The following is a 27,127-nucleotide window of genomic DNA, read 5'->3' as shown; positions in this document are numbered from 1 at the left end:
ATGTGACCTCCTTGATCTCGGATTCTGAATTCCCAAAGTGTCAGGAAGCTCTGGCACCCAAGGCCTATCTTTAGGTGGGGGGGGGCTGATCATCCTCACACCATCATGAATCCGAGAGTCGATATTTGGTTCCTAGTCACCAGCAGTTTGAACCCCATTGCAATGGTTACCCCTCCAAACACCCAGACTCACAGAGCCCAACAAAACATGGCCAGGTTTGCTGGAGCTGTTGGGGAGGGTTTAAACTTGTTTGGCAGGGGGATGGGAACCAGAATGTGAGTGCACAAGGTCAAAAGCATAATGCGATGTGCTTTGAGTTGATGAGGAAGGACAGGCATAAATGTAGCCTGTTAGAGAGGTTGAAATGTGTCTATTTCAACGCTAGGAGTATTAGGAATTAAGGGAATGAGAGCGGATCAGTACGTGGAACTATGATGTTGTGGCTGTTACTGAAACTTTGTTAGAGGAAGGGCAAGATTGGCTGCTGCAGGTACCAGGGTTTGTGTTTTCAAATAAATGGGATGAGAGAAAAAAAAAGTACAATTACTGGTCTGGGATAGTATCACGGCTGTAGAAAGGGAAAATACTGCAGAGGAGGGTCCACTGAGTCAGTGTGGGTAGAGGCCAGAAATAGAAACAGAGCTATCACAGAATTGGGAGGCCTCCAAATAGCCCTTGGGACACCGAGCAGATAACCAGGCAGATTTGGGAACGGTGCGGGAAATTCAGGGTTATAGTTATGGGTGGTTTCAAATTCCCTAATATTGACTGGCACCTACTGTCCACAAGAGAGATAAATGAAGCTGAATTTGTCAGGTGTGTCCAAGAAGTTATTCCTGACACAGTATGCGGACCAGCCGACTGGAGGAGAGCCCAGACTGGATTTGATTCTGGGGAATGAACCTGGTCAGGTAGCGGACCTCTTGGTGGGGGAGCATTTTGGTGAGTGACCATGACTCCATCAGCTTCAGCATAGCTATGGATAAGAATAAAAGCAGTCAAACAGGGAAAGTGTTTAATTGGGGAAGAGCGAATTAGGATGGGATGAGGCAGGAATTAGCAAGAATAAATTGGAAACAGATGTTGAAGGGTGAAAGCACGGAACTCATGTGGAGGAAGTTTAGGAACCACTTGTGCTGGGTTCAGGATAGGTTTGTCCCACTGGGACAAGGAAAAAATGATAGAAAAAGGGAACCATGAGACAGTGTCAAGAGGAAGAAGGAAGCATACATTAGATTTAGGAAGCAGGAAACAGGAAGGGTTCATAAGAAATATATGATAGCCAGGAAGAACTTAGAAGATCTCAAAGCAGGCATGAGAAGGCCTTAGCATGTAAAATTAAGGAGAACCCTTAAGAACAGAAGGATGACGAGAATGAAGGTGAGGCCACTAAAGGATAAAGGAGGCAACATGTGCCTGGAGGTGGAGGAGGTTGGGAAAGTCCTAAATGAATACTTTGCAGCAGTCTTCACAAGAGAAAAGGACCTTGATCATGGTGAGGTTGAAATTGAACAGGCCTGTGTGCTGGACAATATGGAAATTAAGAAAGCAGAAGTGTTGAATCTTCTTAAAAATATTAAGATTGATGAGTCTCCAGGGCCGGACACGATATACCCAGGTTGCTATGGGAAGTGAGAGAAGCGCTAGCTGGGGCAGTAGCAATGATTTTTGAGTTTTATTTGGCCGTAGGGGATGTATTGGAGAACAGCAAATGTAGTCGCCTTGTTAAAAAAAAGGTAATAGGAACCTGGAAATTCTAGACTGGTGAATCTGACATCAGTGGTGTGTAAACTTATGGAGAGGATTCTTAACGATAGGATCTATGAGCATTTGGAGAAGTACAGTCTACTCAAGGATAGTCAGCATGGCTTTGTGAAGAGAAGGTTGTGCCTCGTGAGTCTAATTGAGTCTCTTGAGGAGGTAACAAAAGAAATTGATGAGGGTCGGGCGGTCGAAAATCTTGAGGCATGGGATCCATGGAACCTTGTCTGTGTAAATAAAAAAAATTGACTTGCAGGTAGAAAGCTGAGAGTATTCTGCTCGGAGATCGGTGATGAGTGGAGTGCTGCAGGGATCTGTTCTGGGACCCCTGCTCTTTATCAGTTTTATAAATGACCTGGTTGAAGAGGTGGAAGGATGGCTCAGTAAGTTTATGGATGACATGAAGGTTGGAGGAGTTGTGGCTGGAGCTGAAAGTCAAAGATTACAAAAGGATAAAGACAGGATGCAGAGTTGTGTGGAAGTGGGAGATGGAGTTCAATCTGGATCAGTGTGAGGTGATGCATTTTGGAAGGACAAACCAGAAGGCTGAGTACAGGGTTAATGGTTGGTTACTTAAGAGTGTGGATGAACATTGGGACCTTGGAGTTCATATCCATACATCCCTCAAGGTCACTGCACAGGTTGATAGGATAGTTAATAAGGTCTATGGCATGCACGGCTTCATTAATATGAGGATTGAATTCACGAGTAGAGAGGTCATGTTGCAACTCTACAAATCTTTGGTGAGATCACACGGAGTGTTGTGTTCAGTTCTGGTCACCTCATTATAGAACGGATATGAAAGCTATGGAGAGGTGCAGAGGAGATTTACCAAGATATTGCCTGGATTGGGAAACAAGTCTTATGAGGCAAGTTAACTGAGCTGGGACTTTTCTCTTTGGAGCATAGAAGGATGAGAGGAGACTTCATAGAGGTCTACAAGATTATGAGGCTGAGATAGGGTGGACAGCCAGTGTCTGTTTCATAGAACAGGATCAGCAAACACCAGAGGACATCTGTACAAAGTTAAGTAGCGATGTTTAGGGGAGACATTATGGGAAAATATTTTATTTATATATACACAGAGAATTGTGGGGGCCTGGAATACGTTGCCAGGGATGGAACATTAGGGGCATTTAAGAGACTTTAAGACTGACATATGGATGGAAGGAAAATAGAGGGTTACGGGGTAGTGAGGGTTTAGTTTTTTTAAAAAAAAAAGGAATATACGAATCGGCACAACATCAAGGGGCTGTAATGTTCTACTTTCTATGGCATTTTGTTTATCATGTGTGTGCTTGTTCATCAGCAGAGCAGGTTTACTTCAAAATCAGATGTGAAGACACATGAACAGCTGTCTGCTTTTGACCAATGTTAAAAGAAACAAAGAAGGTGGTGCTCTTGGCTGGACTTTACACGCCAAGAAGTCATAGGCTGGATTTGTTTTTAAAAGGTGGAGCGGGTTGCACTGATCCGCCAGAAAACCAGGTAACAGAGGTGCAGGCTCTAACTTGCTGACGCCCCAGGGGGCCTGGTGGAAGGGGCTGACGCCCCAAGGATCCTGGTGGAAGGGGCTGACGCCCCAAGGATCCTGGTGGAAGGGGCTGACGCCCCAAGGATCCTGGTGGAAGGGGCTGACGCCCCAAGGATCCTGGTGGAAGGGGCTGACGCCCCAAGGATCCTGGTGGAAGGGGCTGACGCCCCAAGGATCCTGGTGGAAGGGGCCTCGCAAAGGATCGTGGGAGTGGTGCTGATAAGCTCTCGGAGAATTCCAGTAAAATCGGTTGAATGGTTCAACTCTCACAGCTTCCGTATGGTTTTTCTTTCGTCACTGCACAGCACACCGGCCACAGTGGAGACCCCAATGGTCCAAAACAGCATTTTGGACCCTAAAATGAATGACATGAGTGCTCAGAACACAGTCTCGCTGAAGGTACCGACCTTTTGGACCTCACAGCCGCTACTCTGGTTGGAATAGACTGAGGCCCAGTTTCAGGTCCAGCAGATCATCACAGACTCCACTGTTGGACGATTCATCGTTTTTTTACATCAGCCTCCAGGCACTGACAGGTACAAGGCAATTAAGGCGCTCCTCATCTGTACCTTAGGCCTTTCCAGAGGCGCCACAGACCATTTGACTATGGTGGACAGGTTCATTCGATGGCTGGAAGCTGACCCGTTCACAGACACTTCTATGACATCCTGCACCAAGGCCCTCATCACCATCTGGATAACCCATTTCGGCCTTTCTCCCAATATCACGTCGGATAGGGAAGCACAGTTCATATCCGGCCTATGGCCAGTGTTGGCACTGATCTTAGGGACCCAGTTACATCGCACCTCGGCCTACCACCCAGTCAAACGGCCTGGTGGAGAGATTACATCAGCATTTGAAGACTGCCCTCATGGAGCAGCTCCAAGGCCTGGATTGGGTGGATGAGCTGCCTTGGGTGTTCCTTGGTATTCACACAGAGCTGTAGGAGGATTTGGCCACATCCTCTGCTGAGCTCATTTATGGGGCTAGTGTTACTGAACTTGTGGCTGCCCAGACACACAGCAATTTAAAGAAGTCACATTTACAAAAGTTCTCTAAAGTTTATCAGATCCAGGAGATTTTGTTAACTTTACAGCATTTACAATATTCCTTGTGCAGCTGACGACACCGGAGAATGGCCCTGTGTCACAGCCTGATAAACGAGTAATGCTCCCTGGAGAGGAGGCTGCATGTTCCTGAAACAGGCAGTGGGGCTGAGTGGGATAATGTTAAAATAGTGAGGCAGACTCGATGGGCTGAATAGTCTATTTATGCCCCTACGTCATATGGTCTTATAGTCAAATTCTTACCTCACACATGGACATTTCTATGAATAGCACACTACGAGCAGTACAATTTCAGTTGCATTCGACATGATACAATGACTGGTATTCACCAACAGAGGAGCAGCACAATGCAGACCAGAGCCCATGCATCACCTGCCAGGTCCCCTCAACTCTGCAGCCATTACCTGAGAGAGGCCATTCTGAATACAAATTACACACAACACCTGGGCTCACTTTTACCTCCATTCTCTCCCCCAGCCATTTCTCTACCCCTCACACCTGAGTTCATTTTGACCCTCATATTCACCTTTCTGGCAGATTCCGGATCAGACTCATCAAAGCGAAATCGGATAATGCGGAAGTCCTTGCAATAAATGATCAGTTCGGTGGGTTTAAATTTCAGGGGCTGGTTTGGTCCCAGAATCTTCCTCTTCTTCTTTGCATCATTCACTAGACAAAGAAAATCAAAACACATAATCCACAGTGGTTAGAAATAATCCCTGCCAGAGGAAGACAGGCAAGTTAGTGGTGAAATGAACACACTCACATACATTGACACCCCTGTGCCTTTGGGGGATTGTGCACGTTTGAAACACAATGACAGAGAGTATCAGACTTTCAAATAAGATCAGGAAATAATACTCAGCAGGTCAGGTATCATCTGTGGAAATTTAAAGCCAACTTATTTCTTCCTTTCATCATTCTGCTAAAGCAACTTCAGCCTGAAATGTTTCAGGTTGAACTGAGAAGAAATAAAACAAGTGGCTTTGCAAGAAAAGAAAGAATAGGTTAGAATAAAGTAAATATATGTATTCGGGTGAGGCTCAGGTTGTTGGGGCATTGATTTGTCTGTGGCCTCCTGACTTGTTAAAATGAGGGCCAAAAAAAGTGAGGGACAACACTCATCTTTGTCTGAGCACATTGCAACTTTCCATTTGATGTAGAATTCTAAAACTTCAGGTCAGTAAAATTCTCTACATTCTGTCACCGGCTTCCATCTATGACATTCACGGTCTGGTCTCCGAATCAAGTCCCACAGCTTTTTCTTGCACTGGTTTGAATTGTCTAACTTTCTCCATCGACTAGGTGAGTAGTTCAACGTGTTCTCACGCAATTCGGGCCTCATCACAGATACTTCCTTTGTCTGATCCAATAATCCCCCATATTCTCCACAATTTTAAACAAACTTTTTTTTTCTCTCCTTCCCAAATTTTGACAAAGGGTCTTCAACTTGAAACATCATTCTGCTGCCTTCTCCATGGATGTCGCTTGACCTGCTGTATTCCTAGCACTTAATATTTTTATTTCCCCACCTTCATTCTGCCAAGATCTCTCAGATTTTAAATATTTCAATTGTCACCCCTCGCTTTTCTAAAATGGGATGGGATTAGGTGCCTCAAATAAAACTTTTTTTTGTTAATAATGTGCAAGTTTTTCAGATGTTAGCCACAGGTGCTTCTGTCATACATCTTAATGTGGTTTTCCAACCCATCATGCCCATCCCAAACCTCAGTTTGCTTTGTGTAGGTTGGTTTTGAATTGAATCAATTTACTCCACTTTACAAACTCACTTTATGCAAATTCTCTTTTTACAGAGAAACCTGTGTTCGCTTTTCCAAAAAAAAAAATTTGAATGGGTTTTCATTTTTATAAAAATAGCCTTCAATAGTAGTGAATCGGCCTTCGCTTTACATCATCTCGGCTTACAAAAGGTTTCATAGGAATGATGTGACAGGTTACAACATAATATAGGCATGATGCAGAAATGGGCAGAGAGTGGCAGATGGAGTGTGGTAAAACATTCTGGAAGGTCAAACCTGAAGGTACAGTATGTGGTTAATGGCAGGATTCTTAACTGTGGAGGATTAGAGTGTTCTAGAAGCCCATAGATTCTCATGGCTGATACACAAGTCAATAGGTTGGTTAGGAGGCCTGTGGCATGCTGGCCTTCATTAGTTGGTGGATTGAGTTCAGGAGTTGTGAGATAATGTTGCAGCTCTGTAAAACTCAGATTAGACATTAAACATTTGGAATACTGTGTTCAGTTCTGATCACCTCATTACTGGAAAGGACATAGATGTTTTAGAGAGGGTGCAAAGGAGATTTCCAGGAAGTTGCTGGGATTGGAAAACTTGTCTTATGAAGCAAGGTTTGGCACTGAGCTAGGGCCTTTCTCTTTGGAGTGACGAAGGACGAGAGGTAATAATAGAAGTATACAAGATTATGAGAGACACAGTAAGCCAGCATCTTTTTCTAGGGTGACAATAGCAAATACTGGAGGACATCTGCTTAAGGTGAGTGGAAGAAAGTTTAAGGTAGATGCCAGAGGTTTTTTCAACATGGAATGGTGGGTGTCAGGGAGAAGGCAGAGGCTGACATAATCTGAAAAAAAACCCCACTTTTGAAGAATAATTAAGGGGGGGGGGGAAAGTCGAGAGGTGAGAAAATCAGAAAATGGAAAACAAGACAGAGGGTGCGTGAAGGCATGTTGAAGCAAAATTGTGAAATAAAGCTGAATAAAGCCATTAAGACTGTTGCAAACGTAAAACAGCACTTTGCCTGGGGGCCAGGGACTCCCCAAGCCCGTGGCACTCAGCAACAGATCCTGAAACTTCCCTAAAACTTGATCTTTTACACTGGGCCATGAGATGTGAATTGCAGTTGCTACCATGAGGAGGAAACTAGGATGAAATTTTTAACACAAAGGATCATGAGAACAAGGAATCCACTCAATGGATTTCAAGGATAATGACCAGAGCCGACCCAACCTAATACTTCTACCCAACCCCATAGAGATGGTTCAGATCAAGATCAGTACATTAACCTCATGCTTTTCTTTTCATTTAATATTCTTCTGCACTGTTTATACATATTTCAGACTTGATAATGATAATAACAAATTTATCATCATACACATGTACAATGTACATATGCACCATAATTCTTAATTGGTGCAGACATAAAGTTATGTAAATTACACCAGCTACAATAGTATAAATGAAATTACCCCAGTATGGAAAGAGAAAATAAATATAAATGGATAAATAAATATTCATAGTTCTAGTTAATGCAAGAAAAAAAAGTTCCATAGTGCTGACAGGTCTTTTTAATGTCCCAGAGTAATTTATGATTAGGGTAGAGCCTGATAGCTGTTTTGAGTAAAAACTGTTCTTTGATCACTATCTAGAGGTGCTGGACTTTGAAATACAGATTTAGCTCACCAGTGAAAAAGGGCAAGGGTCTGGTCGATATGATTCGTGAAACACCATTACCTGCCACAACCTGCTCCACACAGGTCAGGGAGATGTCGTGTTCCTCCAACAGTAGGTTTCTGTGCTGAAATTTCTGCGGTTAAACAGTTAAAAAGTTGGAATTAAAGTTCAACCTTTCACAGAAGAACAAGGATTTATGAACAAGAACTGAAATAACTTAACAAATCTGTGTAGATGAAAGTGAAAATTCAATGATATACAACTTAATCATTCAAAATGCTGCAGATTCGGGTTTTTTTTGTTATGAAATTCGCTGGTGAGCAACAGTATCATAGTGGAAACATTCATATTTTAACCACCTTACATCACTGATCATTCAGGAGTCCGATGGCAGCGGAGAAAGAAACTGTCCTTGTGCCACTGAGTGCTCGCCTTTAGATTCCTGTACCTTTTCCTGATGGTAGTTGTATATTATCAAAGAATTGTGGAGTATAGAAACAGACCAGTTGGCCAATGTCATCCACACTAACCAATGGGTTCACAAATACAATCATTTAATCTCTCAGAACTTGACCTTCTATGCTGAGGTGGTTGAGATGTTTACCAAGGAGCTTCGTAAATGCTGGGAACAATTCTGCCTCCACCACTCTCTCAAGATATTCTACAGATTCACCACTCTCTGGGTGAAAAAAATTCACTCAAATCCCCTCTAAATGTCTCCCCTTACCCCAAATCTGTATCCTCTAGCTTTATGAACCTCTGATATATGAAAGAGCCTCTCCTACTTGTACCTCTTATAATTTTGTGCATCTCAATCGTGTTCCCTCCTAATCTTCGTCACACCAGAGAGAACAGACGCAACCTCTCCAATCTCTCCTCATTGTCCAACTGCTTCATCCCAAGCAATATCCTGGTGAATCTCCTTTGCATCCTCTCCACCACAATCTCATCCTTCCTAGAACATGGTGAACAGTGCTTCACAACATTCCACCCAAGGTCTACCATGGTTTTAAAACGTTGGACCTAACTTTGTATTTCAGCATTCAATGCCTCATCCATTTCATGCGACTTCCTAACCATGTTATCCAGCAGTTTTGACACCTTCAAGATCTATCGACTTTTATTCATAAAGTCCCCACTCTGCAAATGCTCCCCAAGACACAACCATTCATGGTGTTTGTCCAAGCTTCATTAGCACTTCCAAACCTTTCATTGTCCAAGTTAAACTCCATCTGCCATTCTCAGCCCATTTCACAAACATATCACTATCTCTGTCCTACCTTCCACACCGCCAACAACTCTCCCAATACTTTCAACCATCAACTTAACTGATTATTCCTCTCATGTCCACATCAAAATCATTCATATAGATTACAAACTAGTATCCCAACATCAATCCTTGTGGAACACAAGTCACATACATCCAACGAAAAAACAATCCTCTATCATCACCTTCTATCTCCTATTGTCTTCCCTTTGTTGGCGCTGATTCCAAAAATGCAGTGTTTTATGTTCTAAGCACCAGATTCTACCAAACAAATTGAAATAACTGCTTTGAAATTGTCACTCCTGCCTCCTCTCCAAACCACCCAACTGAACTGGTATTTGGACACTATTACTTCAGAGTTAAATACCTCCTGCCTGGTGATCCTTTCATTATGGCTCATGACACACCCTTAACTTATATGTGTAATCGGGCCAATGTTCCTCACTCAGGAACGGATAGTGAGACCTCTTCCCACTCACAATCCCAATGGAGCCAATCAGTGATTCGTTCTTCAAAATATCTGATCGAGAAAACCATCATACATACTCTCCATGAATTGAATCTCCACACTTTCACCGATATATTGGTTTGCTGAGCCTAAATATAGTTACCTCGACTTTGATTTTCATGTTCTATATTACCCCATCTGGGGGGGGGGGAATACCTAAAAACCCATCAGTTTTATTCCCTTTTAGCTCCATGCACACCGATTCTGATCGAAGGTCCTTCCTCATTACAGCCTTTATGTCATTCTTCATCATCAGAGCTAGCCAATTGGTCCATCTCTTCGAAAAGTTAACACCTAGAATATTTTATTCATAATCTCTTTCACTTTGTGAAAACTTCTCATCATTGTGAGTTCATTCACTCAATAACAAGTCTTCAATGGTGACAATTTTTGCATTTGGAATCTATACTGCAAGACTGTAACAGTGATGAGTAGATGAAAACAATTAAAACAAAACTGCAAATTCAATGGTAGAAAAAACAAAAGTAAAAATATTAAAACCAATTGTATGAATTTTAATCAAAATCAGGTTCAGAAACCAGAGGTTGAGGTCACCTTCCCACACATGCAGGACAGAGACTGGGGAATGTGAGCAAACAGCTCAACTTTTGAAATTATTCACGTTAAGTATATTTTCCTGCAAATAAGAGAAAGCTTTGCCATACTGAATTCTCATTTTCCAGGATGATTCTGTCACTCTCAATGAATGAGCTGGAAGTGATCACGTTGAGAAACTGACAGTCAAGAAACTCGACACCATTTGCCACACCCCAATTACACAATGTGAACTTCTCTGGATACACCCATCATCCTTAATATTAACCATGAACATATGTGCCTAGTAAAGAGAGAGAAAGTGAGAAGCAGAATGGACAGTCAGCAAAGCTGACTGGACACATCTTAGAAATTTGAGTTTTAAGTTGCTGACAAAGGTAGTTGACAAACATGTTGCCTACATGGACTTTAGTGGTTGGGGGAAGAGAAAAGGATGTTAACCTGACTGGAGGCCTGTGACCAGTGGTATTCTGCAAGGAATGGTATTGAGACCCCTGATGTGTGTGAGAGATATATATTTATATTATATTGATATGTGAGATATATATATATATTAAAATTACCAGCATAAGAAAGTAGGTGGGTGGGTTACAAATTTGCGAATGATTCTATGGTTGGTGGAGTTGTGAACAATATAAAGGATATAAAGAAAATACAAAAAGATAGAGATCAGTAATGGATATGACCAGAAAAAAAACCAGATGGGAGTTTAATCTGGGCAAGTGTCACTTTGGGAGGACAAATGTAAGGCAACGCAAATTGCAAATGGCAGGCTCATAAAACCATTCAAGTGTGAGAATGATGGGTGCCTGGAATGGACTGCCATGAGGAGTGGTGGAAGCACATGCAATAGTGGCCTTTCAGAAACTTCTGGGTAGACACATGGATCTGAAGGGTACATTGGGATATGTATCAATTCCAGGCAGCAGAGTTGGGTTATAAATTGGGCATCATGCTTGATGCAGACGTGTGAATCAAAAGGCCTGTCCCTCTGTTTTAAATTATGCCTCTTCCATTCAAATAAATACACTTTAATCTGACAGATTCCTCACTCCCTCTCCTGCTCGTGGTTCTTGAAATTGCTCCCTCAACTTCCCTCATCCTTCCTCTGTTTAACTTCCCCAATTTGTCTCAACTTTCCCATCTGCTGCACGTCTGCTTTGGATCTCAGCACTCTGCCAGACTAGTTTCAACCATCCCAAGTAGCACCAGGATCCTTCCAGGATATTTGTTCCCTTCCAGTCTAAGTGCATTCTGTGGCTCTTGCACATGTCACCTGCACCAGAAGAGATCCCAATGGTCCAAGACACTGAATCCCTCCCTCCTGCACCAGCTTCCCCAGCCAAACAGTCATCAACAGAATGAAACATGAGCCATTTGGAACTGTGGAATCAGATCGAGGTGGGGTGTTAACTAAATTGGAAAATTTAATGTTCATGCTGTTAGATTTACAGCTGTCCAGAAGGAATATGATAGCAGTGGAGATTTACCAGGATATTGCCTGGATTAGAAAACAAGTCACATGAGGCAAGGTTACAGAGCTTGGACTTTTCTCTTTCGAGCATAAAAGGATGAGAGAAGAATAGACATCTGCAAGATTCTCAGACGCATAGACAGGGTGGACAGCCAGCACATTTTCCTAGTACAGGAATAGCAAATACCGAAGGACAGATGTACAAAGTGAAGGCAGGGAAGACATCAGGGTTTTTTTTTAAATGTGGAGAGTTGTGGATGTCTGGAATGCCTTGCCAGTGAAGGTGGAGGCTGGAACATTAGGGCTATTTAAGAGACTCTTAGACAGGCACATGGATGAAAGAAACAGAATGTTTGAGGCAGGAAGGACTTTGTATTTTTTTTAAATAAAAGGTATGTATAGGTTGGCACAACATTGAGGATTGAAGGATCTGTAGTGTTCTATTTTCTATTTGCTTACATTTAGCTTAATTCAACAACGGATTGAGGGCTGGCCAGATATGTGAGAATGGTGAGGGGAATTAAAATATTAAAATGACAAGCATGCAGAGCTGTAGGGTTCCTCTGTTTAGATCTCTTCTTTATCCAATCCCATTCTTATATTTGTTACTCTAACCTTCCACCCCCCCTTCTTATCATCACTTCTAAAACCAGTCTCCACCTCCCACATCATTCTTCTGTCCAGTTCTCCATCACCTACACCCTTTCCCCTTTCTCTTCCTTTGCATCTCCTTTATACCTCCCCTCCCCACTTTAGTCTTGCTCATAGGTGCCTATCCGTAACGTTGACTGTCCATTTCTATCCATGGGTGAAACCCCAACCCCCCCACCCCCAAAAGCTTTCAAGCTTTTTGGGTATTTCAGCAGGTTACATGGAGGATCATCGGGGCACCAGGAAGCCGGCGTTCAAGAATCCCATTTCAGCACGGCAAACGTCTGAGGATTATGGTCTTGGTTTCTGAACTCGTTTTGTCACCTTCCAAGTATTTAATAGTCTGAACAGTTAGTCTGAAATTACACCCAATGTCATAGAAACCATTTCCATCTTTGGCTTTTATTATTTCATGTTCAATGATCCAATGAGAGAAATGGTGAGTTTCTCCAGCACTTTTGTCTGTCACGCTGCAATCACAGCACCTGCACACACTCCTGTTTAACTTCACATAAATTGCCCTCGGCAGTTCTTTCAGGCAAGGTTTTATGACATACAAGTTCCAGTCTATTTCTTTGGCTTGGCTTCGCGGACGAAGATTTATGGAGGGGTAAAAAGTCCACGTCAGCTGCAGGCTCGTTTGTGGCTGACCAGTCCGATGCGGGACAGGCAGACACGATTGCAGCGGTTGCAAGGGAAAATTGGTTGGTTGGGGTTGGGTGTTGGGTTTTTCCTCCTTTGCCTTTTGACAGTGAGGTGGGCTCTGCGGTCTTCTTCAAAGGAGGCTGCTGCCCGCCAAACTGTGAGGCGCCAAGATGCACGGTTTGAGGCGTTATCAGCCCACTGGCGGTGGTCAATGTGGCAGGCACCAAGAGATTTCTTTAGGCAGTCCTTGTACCTTTTCTTTGGTGCACCTCTGTCACGGTGGCCAGTGGAGAGCTCGCCATATAATACGATCTTGGGAAGGCGATGGTCCTCCATTCTGGAGACGTGACCCATCCAGCGCAGCTGGATCTTCAGCAGCGTGGACTCGATGCTGTCGACCTCTGCCATCTCGAGTACCTCGACGTTAGGGGTGTGAGCGCTCCAATGGATGTTGAGGATGGAGCGGAGACAACGCTGGTGGAAGCGTTCTAGGAGCCGTAGGTGGTGCCGGTAGAGGACCCATGATTCGGAGCCGAACAGGAGTGTGGGTATGACAATTTTTTATAAAAGACATTCCAGTAAAGTGCTCAAAATTTACAAACCTGAAAACATGTCACATCCTTTGTCATAAAAGAGATCTTGAAGTTGGTGCAGAGCAGGGTTCCATAGAGATCATGGGCACTTGTGTCAGTAGCAATACATTTTCTGACATTGCTGGTCTCGCTCACCACAAGTTCTCCTAAAATGAACACATCAGAATTACCCTGCTGGCCATCTTGCTGTCCAACTCATTGCCCAATGCCAGCCACCTCCAGTCAAGGTGAACATTTTGCACATAGAAGTATAGGCAGTGAAAGGGCAGATCGAGTTTAATCTGGACAAGTGTGAGAGGGTGCACTTTGAGAGGTCAAATACTAGATGTATGGCAGGACCCTTAACACAATTGATGCACAGAGGGATCTTGGAAAGCAAACCCACAATACTTTGAAGGTGCCGGGATCTTTAAAAAAAGGTATACAGCATGCCTGCCTTCATCGGTTGGGACATTGAACATTAAAGTTGGGAAGTCCTGTTGCTTCAGATAGGCCATGTTGTTTTGGAGTATGATGGGGCATTTTGGTGGCAATATTACTGCAGGGCATGGAACTCTTTAAAATACTTGTTGAAGTGTTTCACCAGGATGTTGGAGACATACGGAAGACTGCAAATTCTGGAATCTGAAGCTAAACAAAACCGAGAACTATCAAAATAAAAAGGTGTGGGGGTGGGGGGAAGATAGGGGCAGGCAGAGGAGTACAGGTCAACAGGTTAAAGGGTCAGAGGTGCATAAAAATGGAAGCAATGATTGATGTTTCAGACCTGATTCCTTTATCTTGTCTGGGAACAAAAAGAAGCCTCAACAAATAATGGCAACTCTTCCTGACAAAACACAGGAGGAACTCCAGCATTTGTGTGCTTTTACTATAATCACAGCATCTGTAGTCTTTGGGGTTTCACAAGCAATCCTGACATATTCCTTGCCACCCAAACTACTTGTGTTAGAAACATCAAAAATAAAAGCAGAAGGTTCTTCAGCTCTTTGAACTGGCTCCACCATTCAATACGATCATGGTTGATCACACAACTTTCAGTATTTTTTCTCTCCATACCCCTTGACCCCTTTAGGGACAAGAGCTATATCCAACTCCTTTTTGAGTATATCTAACGAGTCAGCCTCAACAACTCTCTGAGTGAAGAGGTTTCTCCTCATCTTGGTCTCAAATGGTTTCCCCACACTGTAACTCCTTGTTCTGGACTTTCCCAACATGAGGAACATTCTTCGTGCATCTAACCTGTCTATTGGCAACCTTTTATAAATTATGCCCATATGACTTAGTTAGCATAATTATTTTCCCTTTTGGACTCTTATTTCTTGTCTCTTTGTTGGTGAAGACCAGACCAGACAGTTAAATTTTATTAATAAATTCTCAGGATAGACTGCCCAATCTTTTTTTTAAAGATTGGGAGGGGTTTTATATAATAATTTTTTTTGAAGATTTCAGTTTGAGGAGTTGAGAACATATTCATTAATTGTGGTGTAATGCAATATGTTATCTCGTGATTTTCTTTTCACTTTTTTGATGATGTTCTCCTATTCTCCTCATGAATTGTTTATTGAGAATATGATGAATAAAAACATTGAAAAATAAAGAACCTGTCTAACCCTGTAAGTATTTTATGTCATAATGAGATCCGCTATCATTTTTCTAAATTCTAATGGTCTGACCTTAATCTCTCCAGTCTCTCTTCATATGTCAGCCCTGCCACCCTCAGGAATCAGTCTGATGAACCTTTGCTACATTCCCTCAATAGCAAAAATGTCCTTCCTCAGATTAGGAAACAGAAATTGTACACAATATTTAGGTGTGGCCTCATCAAAGTCCTATACAATTGTAAGAAGGCCTGCCTGCTTCTAGATTCAAAACCACATTCAGGGAGTCACAGGATCACAAAGCACAGAAGAGGACCTTTGGCCTAATTCCATGTTAACTAAGTTGGCATTCTGGGCAAATCCCATGCTAATGACAAATGGAAATCTCAATCCTTGAAATTAAGAGATAGAATCAACTCGACTCTGGATAACAAGGCCAGGATGTTTGGAGTTGCCTGTGCAATGGTTCAACAGGGTTTATGGAGTAAGCAGGCGTTTTTCCATTCTGTTCTGACAGAAGAATATAAGAAATAAAGGAGGAGTTGGCCATTCAGTTTGTTAAGCCTGCTCTGCCATTCAATGAGATCAGGGCTGATCTGATGAGAGGCTCATATCTCTATCTTTTCTCATATTCCTTCTTAATTCCCCTCCAATGTAAAAATCTATCCAACCTTGTCTTAAATATATTTACTGAGGTCGCCTGCACTGCTTCAATGGGCCTCAAATTCCACACATTCACCACTCTCTGGAAAAAGCAGTTCCTTCTCTTCTCCATCCAAAATCTACTTCCCTGAATATTGAGGCTATGTCTCCTAATTCTGGTTTCCCCCACCAATGGAAACAACTTACCTACCTCTATTTTATCTATGGCTTTCATAATTTTATATGTTTCTATAAGGTCCCATCTAATTTTTCTAAATTCCAGTGAATTCAGCCTCAGACAACTTAATCTCTCCTTATCAGCTAAAATCCTTCCTCTCTGGAATCAACCTGGTGAACCTCCTCTGTACCATCTCCATACCCAGTATGTACATCCTTCCTCAAGTCAGGAGACCAGAATTGCAGGCATTGCTCCAGATCCAGTCTTGCCAGTACCTTGTACAGTTGCTCCGATATTCAACCCCTCTAGCAATGAAGGCCAACATTCTATTTGCCTTATTGATCGCCAGCTACAACTGCAAACCGAACTTTTGTGATTCCTGAATAAGTACTCCCAAGTACTTCTGCAAGCAGCATGCTGCAATCGCTTTCTACTTCAATAATAATCTGATCTTTCATTTTCCCTTCCAAAGTGAATAACCTCAACATTGTCCTCAGATTTCAGATTTAGATTTATTCAGATTCAGCTACTCCATCTGCCAGATAGCAGAGAATCCCAGAGAGATGCTAAAATGGAAAACTAAAACACTCAAGCAACACGCCGCTGTACTCTGGTGCATTTTTTAATTTCAAAGAGGAAAACCTTTGCTGAACAGTGCCTAACTGGCAGATTTAATGAGCCCCCACAATTTGCAACAAACTCCATTGTCACCCCACACTGGAATTGACTGCACTTTCAACTGATCCAAGCTAATACATCAGATGGTTTTAAATATGTCTGGCTGTGCAAGGAATTTTTACATTCACAGCCCCCCTAGATAGCAAGTGTTTCATGTTGAAAATTTAAGTCAAGTGCTGAATGGCAAACTGCCTATTTCTGGGCATCCAGGAGTATTGGCCAGTTGTGCACTCAGTGGGATAATTCAGCCTCTCACACACATGAATAACAGCTAATCCAATCCAAGGGCAGGTTCATGGCATCTCAGATTTATCACAACTGTACATACCCTGCTCTTTCTGTCACTCCACCCGTCATCAATTCCAGTACTTCTAAAGCTTAGCCCAAAAAAGTGTCTTTGCAATGTTGGTTATACCTCCTATGGACGTTGCGAGACCAGCTGAGTTCCCCCAGCACTTGTGTTTTTATGACAACCACAGGACCTGCAGACTTCTGTGTTTCACTTCTTGCATCCATTTAATATTTTTGTAAAAACTTACGCTGAGAAATTTCCATTTTCTAAAATTATTCTGAAACAGCTTTTATTTTAGCCATTTTTTTTATCCCATTGTGTTTGGGAGTGTTACAAGATTTGTCTGGAAATCTTTTCGGTGGAATGATAAAGAAATGGGTGGTGCATTTAGCACAATGCAGTTACAGTGACAGTGATCCGGGTTCAAAAATCCTGCATTGGCTGTAAGGAGTTTGTACAGTATCTCCGTAAATTTTCCCTGAGTGTTCTGGTTTCCTCCCACCGTTTGAAACGTTCCAGGGGCTTTGGTGAATTGGGTGTAATTGTACAGCACAAACTTGTGGGCTGGAAGAATCTGTTTTTGTGCTGTATTTTTTTTAAAAAAAGAGATGATCTTATATGAACAAGATTGGTCTCGACTTTCAAACGGTGTATATCTCCAAAATTTGAACAGAACTTCACAGTAGAAAGAACTTTGGAACAGCCAAAACAACTGTTGAATCTGAGGGTTAATTGAAAATTTCAAAAATTAATTAATGGATGTTTGTCTGGAACTTAGGATGGCCAATTCAGTTAGATATCAATACTCCATAATCTGGTTGCATGGAAAAAAAGGGGATAACAAAAAAACCACTGTGCACATCATCCCCATCAAAAGAAATCTACAATAAACTCCATCTTGCCAAAATGGGCCCAAACCACATGCAACGTAGAATGAACCTGAACCTCTGCAACATGCCCAATTCTCAGTCCCTCTGCTTCATGCTGAACAAGATTTAGAGATACAGCTTGGCGAGATATTTTCTTTGTGAACAATCTCTTTTATTAGAATATTAATTCATTTTTTAATGATTTATGCCGAGCTAATGACTGAATTCCAATACTGGACAACGAAGATTTTTGCTTCCTGAACACTTTTGGGTGCTGCTGGTCACATACATTTTATTTTAAAAATTTCAGCCCTACCCCAAGCAGTGGCCTTTCTGTTCTTGTGTCTATACTCAATGAGACAAGTACAGAAGGGAACAGTTTGAGCTAGATGGGGCAGGGGGAAAGGAGAGGTGGGGGGGGGGAAGGAGAGGTGGGGGGGGGAAGGAGAGGTGGGGGGGGGAAGGAGAGGTGGGGGGGGGAAGGAGAGGTGGGGGGGGGAAGGAGAGGTGGGGGGGGGAAGGAGAGGTGGGGGGGGAAGGAGAGGTGGGGGGGAAGGAGAGGTGGGGGGGGAAGGAGAGGTGGGGGGGGAAGGAGAGGTGGGGGGGGAAGGAGAGGTGGGGGGGGAAGGAGAGGTGGGGGGGGAAGGAGAGGTGGGGGGGGAAGGAGAGGTGGGGGGGGAAGGAGAGGTGGGGGGGGAAGGAGAGGTGGGGGGGGAAGGAGAGGTGGGGGGGGAAGGAGAGGTGGGGGGGGGAAGGAGAGGTGGGGGGGGGAAGGAGAGGTGGGGGGGGAAGGAGAGGTGGGGGGGGAAGGAGAGGTGGGGGGGGAAGGAGAGGTGGGGGGGGGAAGGAGAGGTGGGGGGGGAAGGAGAGGTGGGGGGGGGAAGGAGAGGTGGGGGGGGAAGGAGAGGTGGGGGGGGAAGGAGAGGTGGGGGGGGGAAGGAGAGGTGGGGGGGGGAAGGAGAGGTGGGGGGGAAGGAGAGGTGGGGGGGGAAGGAGAGGTGGGGGGGGAAGGAGAGGTGGGGGGGGGAAGGAGAGGTGGGGGGGGGGAAGGAGAGGTGGGGGGGGGAAGGAGAGGTGGGGGGGGGAAGGAGAGGTGGGGGGGAAGGAGAGGTGGGGGGGAAGGAGAGGTGGGGGGGGAAGGAGAGGTGGGGGGGGAAGGAGAGGTGGGGGGGGAAGGAGAGGTGGGGGGGAAGGAGAGTGGGGGGGGAAGGAGAGGTGGGGGGGGAAGGAGAGGTGGGGGGGGAAGGAGAGGTGGGGGGGGAAGGAGAGGTGGGGGGGGAAGGAGAGGTGGGGGGGGGAAGGAGAGGTGGGGGGGGGAAGGAGAGGTGGGGGGGGAAGGAGAGGTGGGGGGGGGAAGGAGAGGTGGGGGGGGGAAGGAGAGGTGGGGGGGGGAAGGAGAGGTGGGGGGGGAAGGAGAGGTGGGGGGGGGAAGGAGAGGTGGGGGGGGAAGGAGAGGTGGGGGGGGAAGGAGAGGTGGGGGGGGGAAGGAGAGGTGGGGGGGGAAGGAGAGGTGGGGGGGAAGGAGAGGTGGGGGGGAAGGAGAGTGGGGGGGGAAGGAGAGGTGGGGGGGGAAGGAGAGGTGGGGGGGGAAGGAGAGGTGGGGGGGAAGGAGAGGTGGGGGGGGGAAGGAGAGGTGGGGGGGGAAGGAGAGGTGGGGGGGGAAGGAGAGGTGGGGGGGGAAGGAGAGGTGGGGGGGGAAGGAGAGGTGGGGGGGGAAGGAGAGGTGGGGGGGGAAGGGAGTGGTGGGGGGGGAAGGAGAGGTGGGGGGGGAAGGAGAGGTGGGGGGGGAAGGGTGAGGTGGGGGGGAAGGAGAGGTGGGGGGGGAAGGAGAGGTGGGGGGAAGGAGTGGTGGGGGGGAAGGAGAGGTGGGGGGGGAAGGAGAGGTGGGGGGGGAAGGAGAGGTGGGGGGGGAGGGAGGTGGGGGGGAAGGAGAGGTGGGGGGGAAGGAGAGGTGGGGGGGGAAGGAGAGGTGGGGGGGAAGGAGAGGTGGGGGAAGGAGAGGTGGGGGGAAGGAGTGGTGGGGGGGGAGGAGAGGTGGGGGGGGAAGGAGAGGTGGGGGGGGTGAGGTGGGGGGGGAGGGAGGTGGGGGGGGGGAAGGAGAGGTGGGGGGGGAAGGGAGGTGGGGGGGGAGGAGAGGTGGGGGGGGGGAAGGGAGGTGGGGGGGGGAAGGAGGGTGGGGGGGGAAGGAGGGGTGGGGGGGGGAAGGTGAGGTGGGGGGGGAAGGTGAGGTGGGGGGGGGAAGGAGAGGTGGGGGGGGGGAGGTTGGTGGGGGGGGAAGGAGAGGTGGGGGGGGAGGATGTGTGGGGGGGGAAGGAGAGGTGGGGGGGGAAGGTGGTTGGGGGGGGGGAGTGGTGGGGGGGAAGGTTGGTGGGGGGGGGGGTGTGGGGAGGAGGGTGGGGGGAAGGAGAGGTGGGGGGGAAGGAGAGGGGGGGGGGGAGGAGTGTGGGGGGGGATGGAGGTGGGGGGGAAGGTGAGGTGGGGGGGAGGAGGTGGGGGGGAAGGAGAGGTGGGGGGAAGGAGGGTGGGGGGGTTGGTGGTGGGGGGGAGGATGGTGGGGGGGGGGGTGGGTGGGGAGGAGAGGTGGGGGGGAAGGAGTGGTGGGGGGGAGGAGAGGTGGGGGGGAAGGAGGGTGGGGGGGGGAGAGGTGGGGGGGGAAGGAGAGGTGGGGGGGGAGGATGAGGTGGGGGGGGAAGGAGAGGTGGGGGGGGAAGGAGAGGTGGGGGGGGAGGAGTGGTGGGGGGGGAGGAGAGGTGGGGGGGGAAGGAGAGGTGGGGGGAAGGAGAGGTGGGGGGGGAAGGAGAGGTGGGGGGGGAAGGGGATGGTGGGGGGGGAGGAGAGGTGGGGGGGGAGGGAGGTGGGGGGGGGAAGGAGAGGTGGGGGGGGGGAAGGAGAGGTGGGGGGGAAGGAGAGGTGGGGGGGGAAGGAGAGGTGGGGGGGAAGGAGAGGTGGGGGGGAAGGGAGGTGGGGGGGAGGAGAGGTGGGGGGGAGGAGAGGTGGGGGGGAAGGAGGGTGGGGGGGAGGTGAGGTGGGGGGGTTGGGGAGGTGGGGGGGAGGTGGTGGGGGGGAGGAGAGGTGGGGGGGATGGTGAGGTTGGGGGGGGAAGGAGAGGTGGGGGGGGAAGGAGAGGTGGGGGGGGAGGGAGGTGGGGGGGAAGTAGGTGGGGGGGGAAGGAGAGGTGGGGGGGGAAGGAGAGGTGGGGGGGGAAGGAGAGGTGGGGGGGGGAGGATAGGTTGGGGGGGGGAAGGAGAGGTGGGGGGGGGGAGGAGAGGTGTGGGGTGGGGGGGGAAGGAGAGGTGGGGGGGGGAAGGAGAGGTGGGGGGGGAAGGAGAGGTGGGGGGGGTAGGAGAGGTGGGGGGGGGAGGAGAGGTGGGGGGGGGAAGGAGAGGTGGGGGGGAAGGAGAGGTGGGGGGGGAGGAGAGGTGGGGGGGGGGAAGGAGAGGTGGGGGGGGGAAGGAGAGGTGGTGGGGGGGGGAAGGAGAGGTGGGGGGGGAAGGAGAGGTGTGTCGCTGTCCCGCCGCCCCCGCGTCCGAGGCCCCGACGTCGCGTTGACACTCACCCGGCAACAGAGCGGCCTCACACAGCCGGCTCACCTCGGCCCCGCTCGGGAAGGAGCTCTGGGAGTGGGGGAACGAAAGAGCCATTAATGTCGGAAAGACGCCACGGCCTAGTCCCCGAATCAGACCCCGCACGGTCCCCGGCCTCAGGCTCACCTCGTCCGCCGGCAGGTAACTCGTGAAACTCGGCTTGGAGTTCTTCATCACGGCCGCTCGGAACATCCCGGGGGGCGGGTTCAGGGCGGCCGCGCCCCACAGGCTCCGGCGACCCGTGGGGGGGGGGGGAAATGGGAGGGGTTAAGGGAGGGGCTAAGAGAGGAGGAGGGGTTAAGGGAGGGGGAGGGATTAAGGGAGGGGGAGGGGTTAAGGGAGGGTGGGGTTAAGGAGGGGGTGGGGTTAAGGAGGGGGAGGGGTTAAGGGAGGAGGAGGGGTTAAGGGAGGGGAGGGGCTAAGGGAGGGGAGGGGCTAAGAGAGGAGGAGGGGTTAAGGGAGGGGGAGGGATTAAGGGAGGGGTTAAGGGAGGGGGAGGGGTTAAGGGAGGGGTGGGGTTAAGGAGGGGGAGGGTTTAAGGGAGGAGGAGGGGTTAAGGGAGGGGAGGGGTTAAGGGAGGGGAGGGGCTAAGAGAGGAGGAGGGATTAAGGGAGGGGTTAAGGGAGGGGGAGGGGTTAAGGGAGGCGTGGGGTTAAGGAGGGGGTGGGGTTAAGGAGTGAGAGGGGTTAAGGGAGGAGGAGGGGTTGAGGGAGGAGGAGGGGTTGAGGGGGAGGGGTTAAGGGAGGGGGAGGGGTTAAGGGAGGGGGAGGGGTTAAGGGAGGGGGAGGGGTTAAGGGAGGGGGAGGGGTTAAGGGAGGGGGAGGGGTTAAGGGAGGGGGAGGGGTTAAGGGAGGGGGAGGGGTTAAGGGAGGGGGAGGGGTTAAGGGAGGGGGAGGGGTTTAGGGAGGGGGAGGGGTTAAGGGAGGGGGAGGGGTTAAGGGAGGGGGAGGGGTTAAGGGAGGGGGAGGGGTTAAGGGAGGGGGAGGGGTTAAGGGAGGGGGAGGGGTTAAGGGAGGGGGAGGGGTTAAGGGAGGGGGAGGGGTTAAGGGAGGGGGAGGGGTTAAGGGAGGGGGGCTCATCTGTTGGGGAAGGGAATGTGAGCACTGGGGATGTCGACAGCCGCTTTTATTGGCTGCTGCAGCCCCTGTACTCTCCACGATGCTATTGCGCATGCGCGAGTCCCCATACCTTTTCCAGGGGCTCCTGTTGGAAGTTGTCATGTGGAGTTTAACAGTAAAGTATTTGTCAGAAGTTGCCACTTTGTGTTGTCTGGTTATTCGATGCATCAACAAACATGGTGTCAGAAGTCTGAAGCTGAAGCCTTCAAGTGAAAAGTGAATCCCAACACCACGTTGGCAACATATTTGTGACTGCGCCATAATGGCAGACGGATTCAGAAGGCCTGACCCGCTCGTAATTGAAGGCAATGTGGCCGAGAATTGGCGCGTATTCGAACAAGAATATGACATTAACATCACGGCACCGCATAGTGATAAGTCTGCCCAAGTCAAGAGAGGTCACTGGATGCGGGAAGAGTAGGAGGAAGTGGAATCCTAGAGCTCCCAGGATTGTCAAGAATAAATAGGGTAAAAACCTCAACCAAATTGCCAAAATACCAAAAAAGGATGTGGGAACAAACAATGACTAAGAACAGAAAATTCGCAAATAAAAGCACGAAAGAATCTCCATAGAAACGAGAGGCCCAGCTAGAGATGCCTTGTGACAAGGAAAATGGCGGGGTCATCCCAAGGCCCGAGGAAGGAGCTGCAGCTTCAGCTGTACGACCCACCCAGCAGGAAGGATGAGACTCAGTTGAAGATAGTGCTGCTGCCAGCAAGTACATAAAAAAAGCCTTTCCGAGGACCCTGGGGATGGGGAGAAGTTTGGGTGTTCCTCCCACAGAGGGAACACCAGGTCAGGCACCCTCGTGGTATGTGTGGGTCCCGTGATGAAGTCAGAGCCTGTGGCGGTCACAGGGAAATGGCCCTGAAGAGCACGGGAAGTGGGCTGGCCAGAACAGAAAAGAAGCTGCGAAGAACCAGCATCGACTCCAGTATCGAGGGGGAGGTTGATACTCACCTCTGCTCCAGCGGCAGGTCCAGGTTCAAGTCGCGTGGTGTAGCGGGTGATGCAGCAGTGAGCGGTGTCGGGTCGAGTGCAGCGATCAACTGGACCAGTGCCAAAGAGACGGTGACCACTGGCAGCAGCGGTGATGGGTCCAGGAGCTCTGAAGAGGTTGAAGGCAGTGGTGGAGGAAGGCTCCGTCAGGCTGTGGGATTAAAAAAGAATCCTGTCAAAACAAAACAAGCAAGGGGACTCAGAGCCCTCCCTACACAATGTAATGGACATGCTGGGCCAGATGGAAGGCAGGCTCTTCCACATTGTCAAGAGGAGAGCCCACGATATGGGAAGGAAGCTGGAGAAGGTCCAGGATACCCTATCTGGGCTGATGGATAGAGTGGCTGAAGTGGAGGAAAGGGTGGGTAAAAATGAGGACACCATAAATGATATGGGTAATAAATTGAAGATACTGCTGAATGAGAGAGAATATCTGGAGGAAATTAGATGCCCTTGAGAACTACAGCAGGCAAAATAACGTTAAAATAATGGGGCTAAAGGCAAAACCCAGTAAGTTTTTTTTTCAGACCTGAATCCCCAAGGTGCTGGGCAAGGGTATATTAGGAAAAAAAGATTCAGAGAGAAAGGGCTCATAGATCCCCAAGGCAACTCATGGAGAAGTCCCACAGGGAAAATATGGATGTATTCCTCAACCTGCTGAACCTAAGGAACATCCCCGGCAACGCCATATTGCGCAATGACACATGTCCAGGCAGACAGTGATGACTCTGCTTGTGGCAAGGAGACTCTTGGAGCCTCAGCTAAGAACCCACAAGAAATTAAATCCCAACTACTGAACAGGAGGCTAACACAGAAAAGATGCTATGACAGAAACAGACAGCCGCTTGTGCCATTAGCAGAAGGACAATTCATAAGGATGCAGACTCTACAGGGCTATGACTGTATGGGCATAGTCGAAAGGAGCTCTCAGGAGCCCCAGTCAAACCTGGTAAAATCAGAAAGAAGGGTGTATTGGAGAAAACGTTGAAAGATCCTACCCTAAGGGAGCCACCCCCATCCCGAACCATTCCTGACGAGACCATAAACCAGGATTTGGAAAATGAACCTGGGGTAGCCGGAGCTCCCTCAGTAACAACCCATGAAACAAATGGATTCACTCCTGAGACCATGGATGTCCCATCCTTTCAAGCTGAAGCACCCCAAGTATCCTCTTCCACCAATGGCTACTACATTACATGCTTTGGGCACACTTGTTCGCCCAACCCAAAATATCGGGATTAAACTGGGCTGACTGTTCACTGCTAAACTATAATTGTAATGTACGACATCTACATGGATAGTGGTATGAGAAGGGGGTTGCCCAAGGAAGGGGATGTCAACAGCCCTGCACTGCTGCAGCCACTGTGCTCGCTATGATGACATTGCACAAGCGCAAGTCCCCGTGAAGCATGTTAGTTAAAAAAGGAGGCAGAGCTTGGCTAGTGGCAGACGCCATTTCCAGGGGCTCCTGTTATATATTGTATTGTTTAAAGTAACAGTAAAGCATTAATCAGAGTTTGCCATTTTGTGTTGTCTGGTTATTCGATGCATCAACAAACAGGGCCAGAGGGATTTATGAGGGTAGAAAGGTGTATGGGGGCTGAGGGGAGGGGAGCAGGGTGTATGGGGGCTGAGGGGAGGGGAGCAGGGTGTATGGGGGCTGAGGGGAGGGGAGCAGGGTGTATGGGGGCTGAGGGGAGGGGGAGCAGGGTGTATGGGGGCTGAGGTGAGGGGAGCAGGGTGTATGGGGGCTGAAGGGAGGGGAGCAGGGTGTATGGGGGCTGAGGGGAGAGGAGCAGGGTGTATGGGGGCTGAGGGGAGGGGAGCAGGGTGTATGGGGGCTGAGGGGAGGGGAGCAGGGTGTATGGGGGCTGAGGGGAGGGGAGCAGGGTGTATGGGGGCTGAGGGGAGGGGGAGCAGGGTGTATGGGGGCTGAGGTGAGGGGAGCAGGGTGTATGGGGGCTGAGGGGAGGGGAGCAGGGTGTATGGGGGCTGAGGGGAGAGGAGCAGGGTGTATGGGGGCTGAGGGGAGGGGAGCAGGGTGTATGGGGGCTGAGGGGAGGGGAGCAGGGTGTATGGGGGCTGAGGGGAGGGGAGCAGGGTGTATGGGGGCTGAGGGGAGGGGAGCAGGGTGTATGGGGGCTGAGGGGAGGGGAGCAGGGTGTATGGGGGCTGAGGGGAGGGGAGCAGGGTGTATGGGGGCTGAGGGGAGGGGAGCAGGGTGTATGGGGGCTGAGGGGAGGGGAGCAGGGTGTATGGGGGCTGAGGGGAGCAGGGTGTATGGGGGCTGAGGGGAGGGGAGCAGGGTGTATGGGGCTGAGGTGAGGGGAGAAGGGTGTATGGGGGATGAGGGGAGATGAGGGAAATGTGAGGGGGAAGAGAGTTTGTTGAGTGGAAATGAGGTGTGGAGTTGCGTTGCAGTCAGGTTGTCTACGTTCTGGGTGGAAACACAGTTTGGGGATTGTTCACACAAAATATTGAAGCCTTGTGATAACTCAAGATATTGAGGGTGAATTGCAGTATCTTGTATGAAGGTTTGTTCTTTCTCAAGGCCACATTTCAGTGTCAGATCATCTGGAAGAGCTCCTGCTATAGTAAGAACTTGAAAAGCAAGGCTCCACTGATCATGACAAACCAGGAGGTGGTTGCAGAGGCTGAGGAATAGTTACAGAATTCCTTCCCGTCAGTGGAGGGAACTCAGCTGAGGACCTGAATGATTACACCAAGGGCATTACATAAATTATGAAAACAGCTGTCTATGGCTGAGTGTGTTCCCACCAAATCGATCAGGGGTTTCCCCAACCAGAAGCCCTGGATGAACAATAAAATCTGGAACCTGCTGAGAGATAGATCACAAGCATTTAAGTCCAGAGATGGAGAACACCAAAAAAGACGCAGGTATGACCAACAGAAAGAAATCTACCAGGTGAAGTGGAGATTCCAGATGAGAATAAAAACAAAGGATACCTGATATTTGTGGCAGGATTTTATTGACATAACTTGATATAAGACCAAATCCTGTGCAATAGGGAACAGCATAGCTTCACTCAATGCCTTCTACACCTAATTTTACCACCAGAACAAGGAAGAGCCTCTGCACACCCCCATGTCCACTGATGATCCTCTACTGTCAGTATCTGAAAGGAGTAGCAGGGATCTGATCTTCAAGTGGTGACCTGGGCATGTGCCATGCCTGCCATCCCGAAGATATGCCCCTGGATGTACTGGTTGTGTATAAAGGTGTATAAGATTATGAGAGGCATAGATAGAGTGGACAGCTAACTCCTTTTTCCTATCCCAGAAATATTCAAAGCAATTCTGTTGAAGATGAATGAAGGAAGGTTTAAAGGGAAATATTAGGTTTCTTTTTCCAGAGAATGACAGATTGGGACATGAGTGACCCCTCATCCTCTTGTGTTCCAAGAAAGAGTTCCACTCTGATCAACCTCTCCTAGCAACAATCTCATAAATCATCTCTGCACCCTCTCCAACTTGACATCGTTCTTCTAGTTCAAACAGGCCCCTTCAAATGGGGCCTCCTCAATATCTCAAAACTGTAAAGACCTCCCAACCTCTACACTCAGTACTCTGATTGATGAAAGCTGATGTTCCAAAACCCTGTATGTCCATACTATCCATCTGTGACAGCACTTTCAGAATTAAAATTTATTGTCATGAACAA

At 48.4% G+C, this 27,127-nt stretch overlaps 2 protein-coding genes across 5 annotated transcripts in view; both read right to left on the bottom strand.

Moving 5' to 3' along the window:
* mtmr10 (myotubularin related protein 10) overlaps nt 1–21,598 on the bottom strand; it is a 173,634-nt gene extending 152,036 nt beyond the window's left edge. For all 4 annotated transcript variants that reach the window (XM_069902351.1, XM_069902352.1, XM_069902353.1 and 1 more), the window contains exons 1-5: nt 21,454–21,598; nt 21,300–21,357; nt 13,496–13,632; nt 7,854–7,926; nt 4,889–5,031 (exon numbers count right to left, since the gene is read on the bottom strand). In XM_069902351.1, the coding sequence (XP_069758452.1) occupies nt 4,889–5,031; nt 7,854–7,926; nt 13,496–13,632; nt 21,300–21,357; nt 21,454–21,519 (477 nt within the window). In that variant the 5' untranslated portion in view covers nt 21,520–21,598. The remainder of the gene's footprint in view (nt 1–4,888; nt 5,032–7,853; nt 7,927–13,495; nt 13,633–21,299; nt 21,358–21,453) is intronic.
* Nucleotides 21,599–23,412: 1,814 nt separating this feature from the next.
* LOC138745375 (transient receptor potential cation channel subfamily M member 1-like) overlaps nt 23,413–27,127 on the bottom strand; it is a 107,338-nt gene continuing 103,623 nt past the window's right edge. Inside the window, exon 23 of the transcript XR_011346227.1 lies at nt 23,413–23,596. The gene's annotated coding sequence lies outside the window, so the exon portion shown is untranslated. The remainder of the gene's footprint in view (nt 23,597–27,127) is intronic.

The sequence above is a fragment of the Narcine bancroftii genome, chromosome 11, assembly GCF_036971445.1.
Source record: "Narcine bancroftii isolate sNarBan1 chromosome 11, sNarBan1.hap1, whole genome shotgun sequence".
NCBI lineage: Eukaryota > Metazoa > Chordata > Chondrichthyes > Torpediniformes > Narcinidae > Narcine > Narcine bancroftii.
Note: the sequence above shows the minus strand (reverse complement) of the source record. Positions and strands in the feature narration are given on the sequence as shown.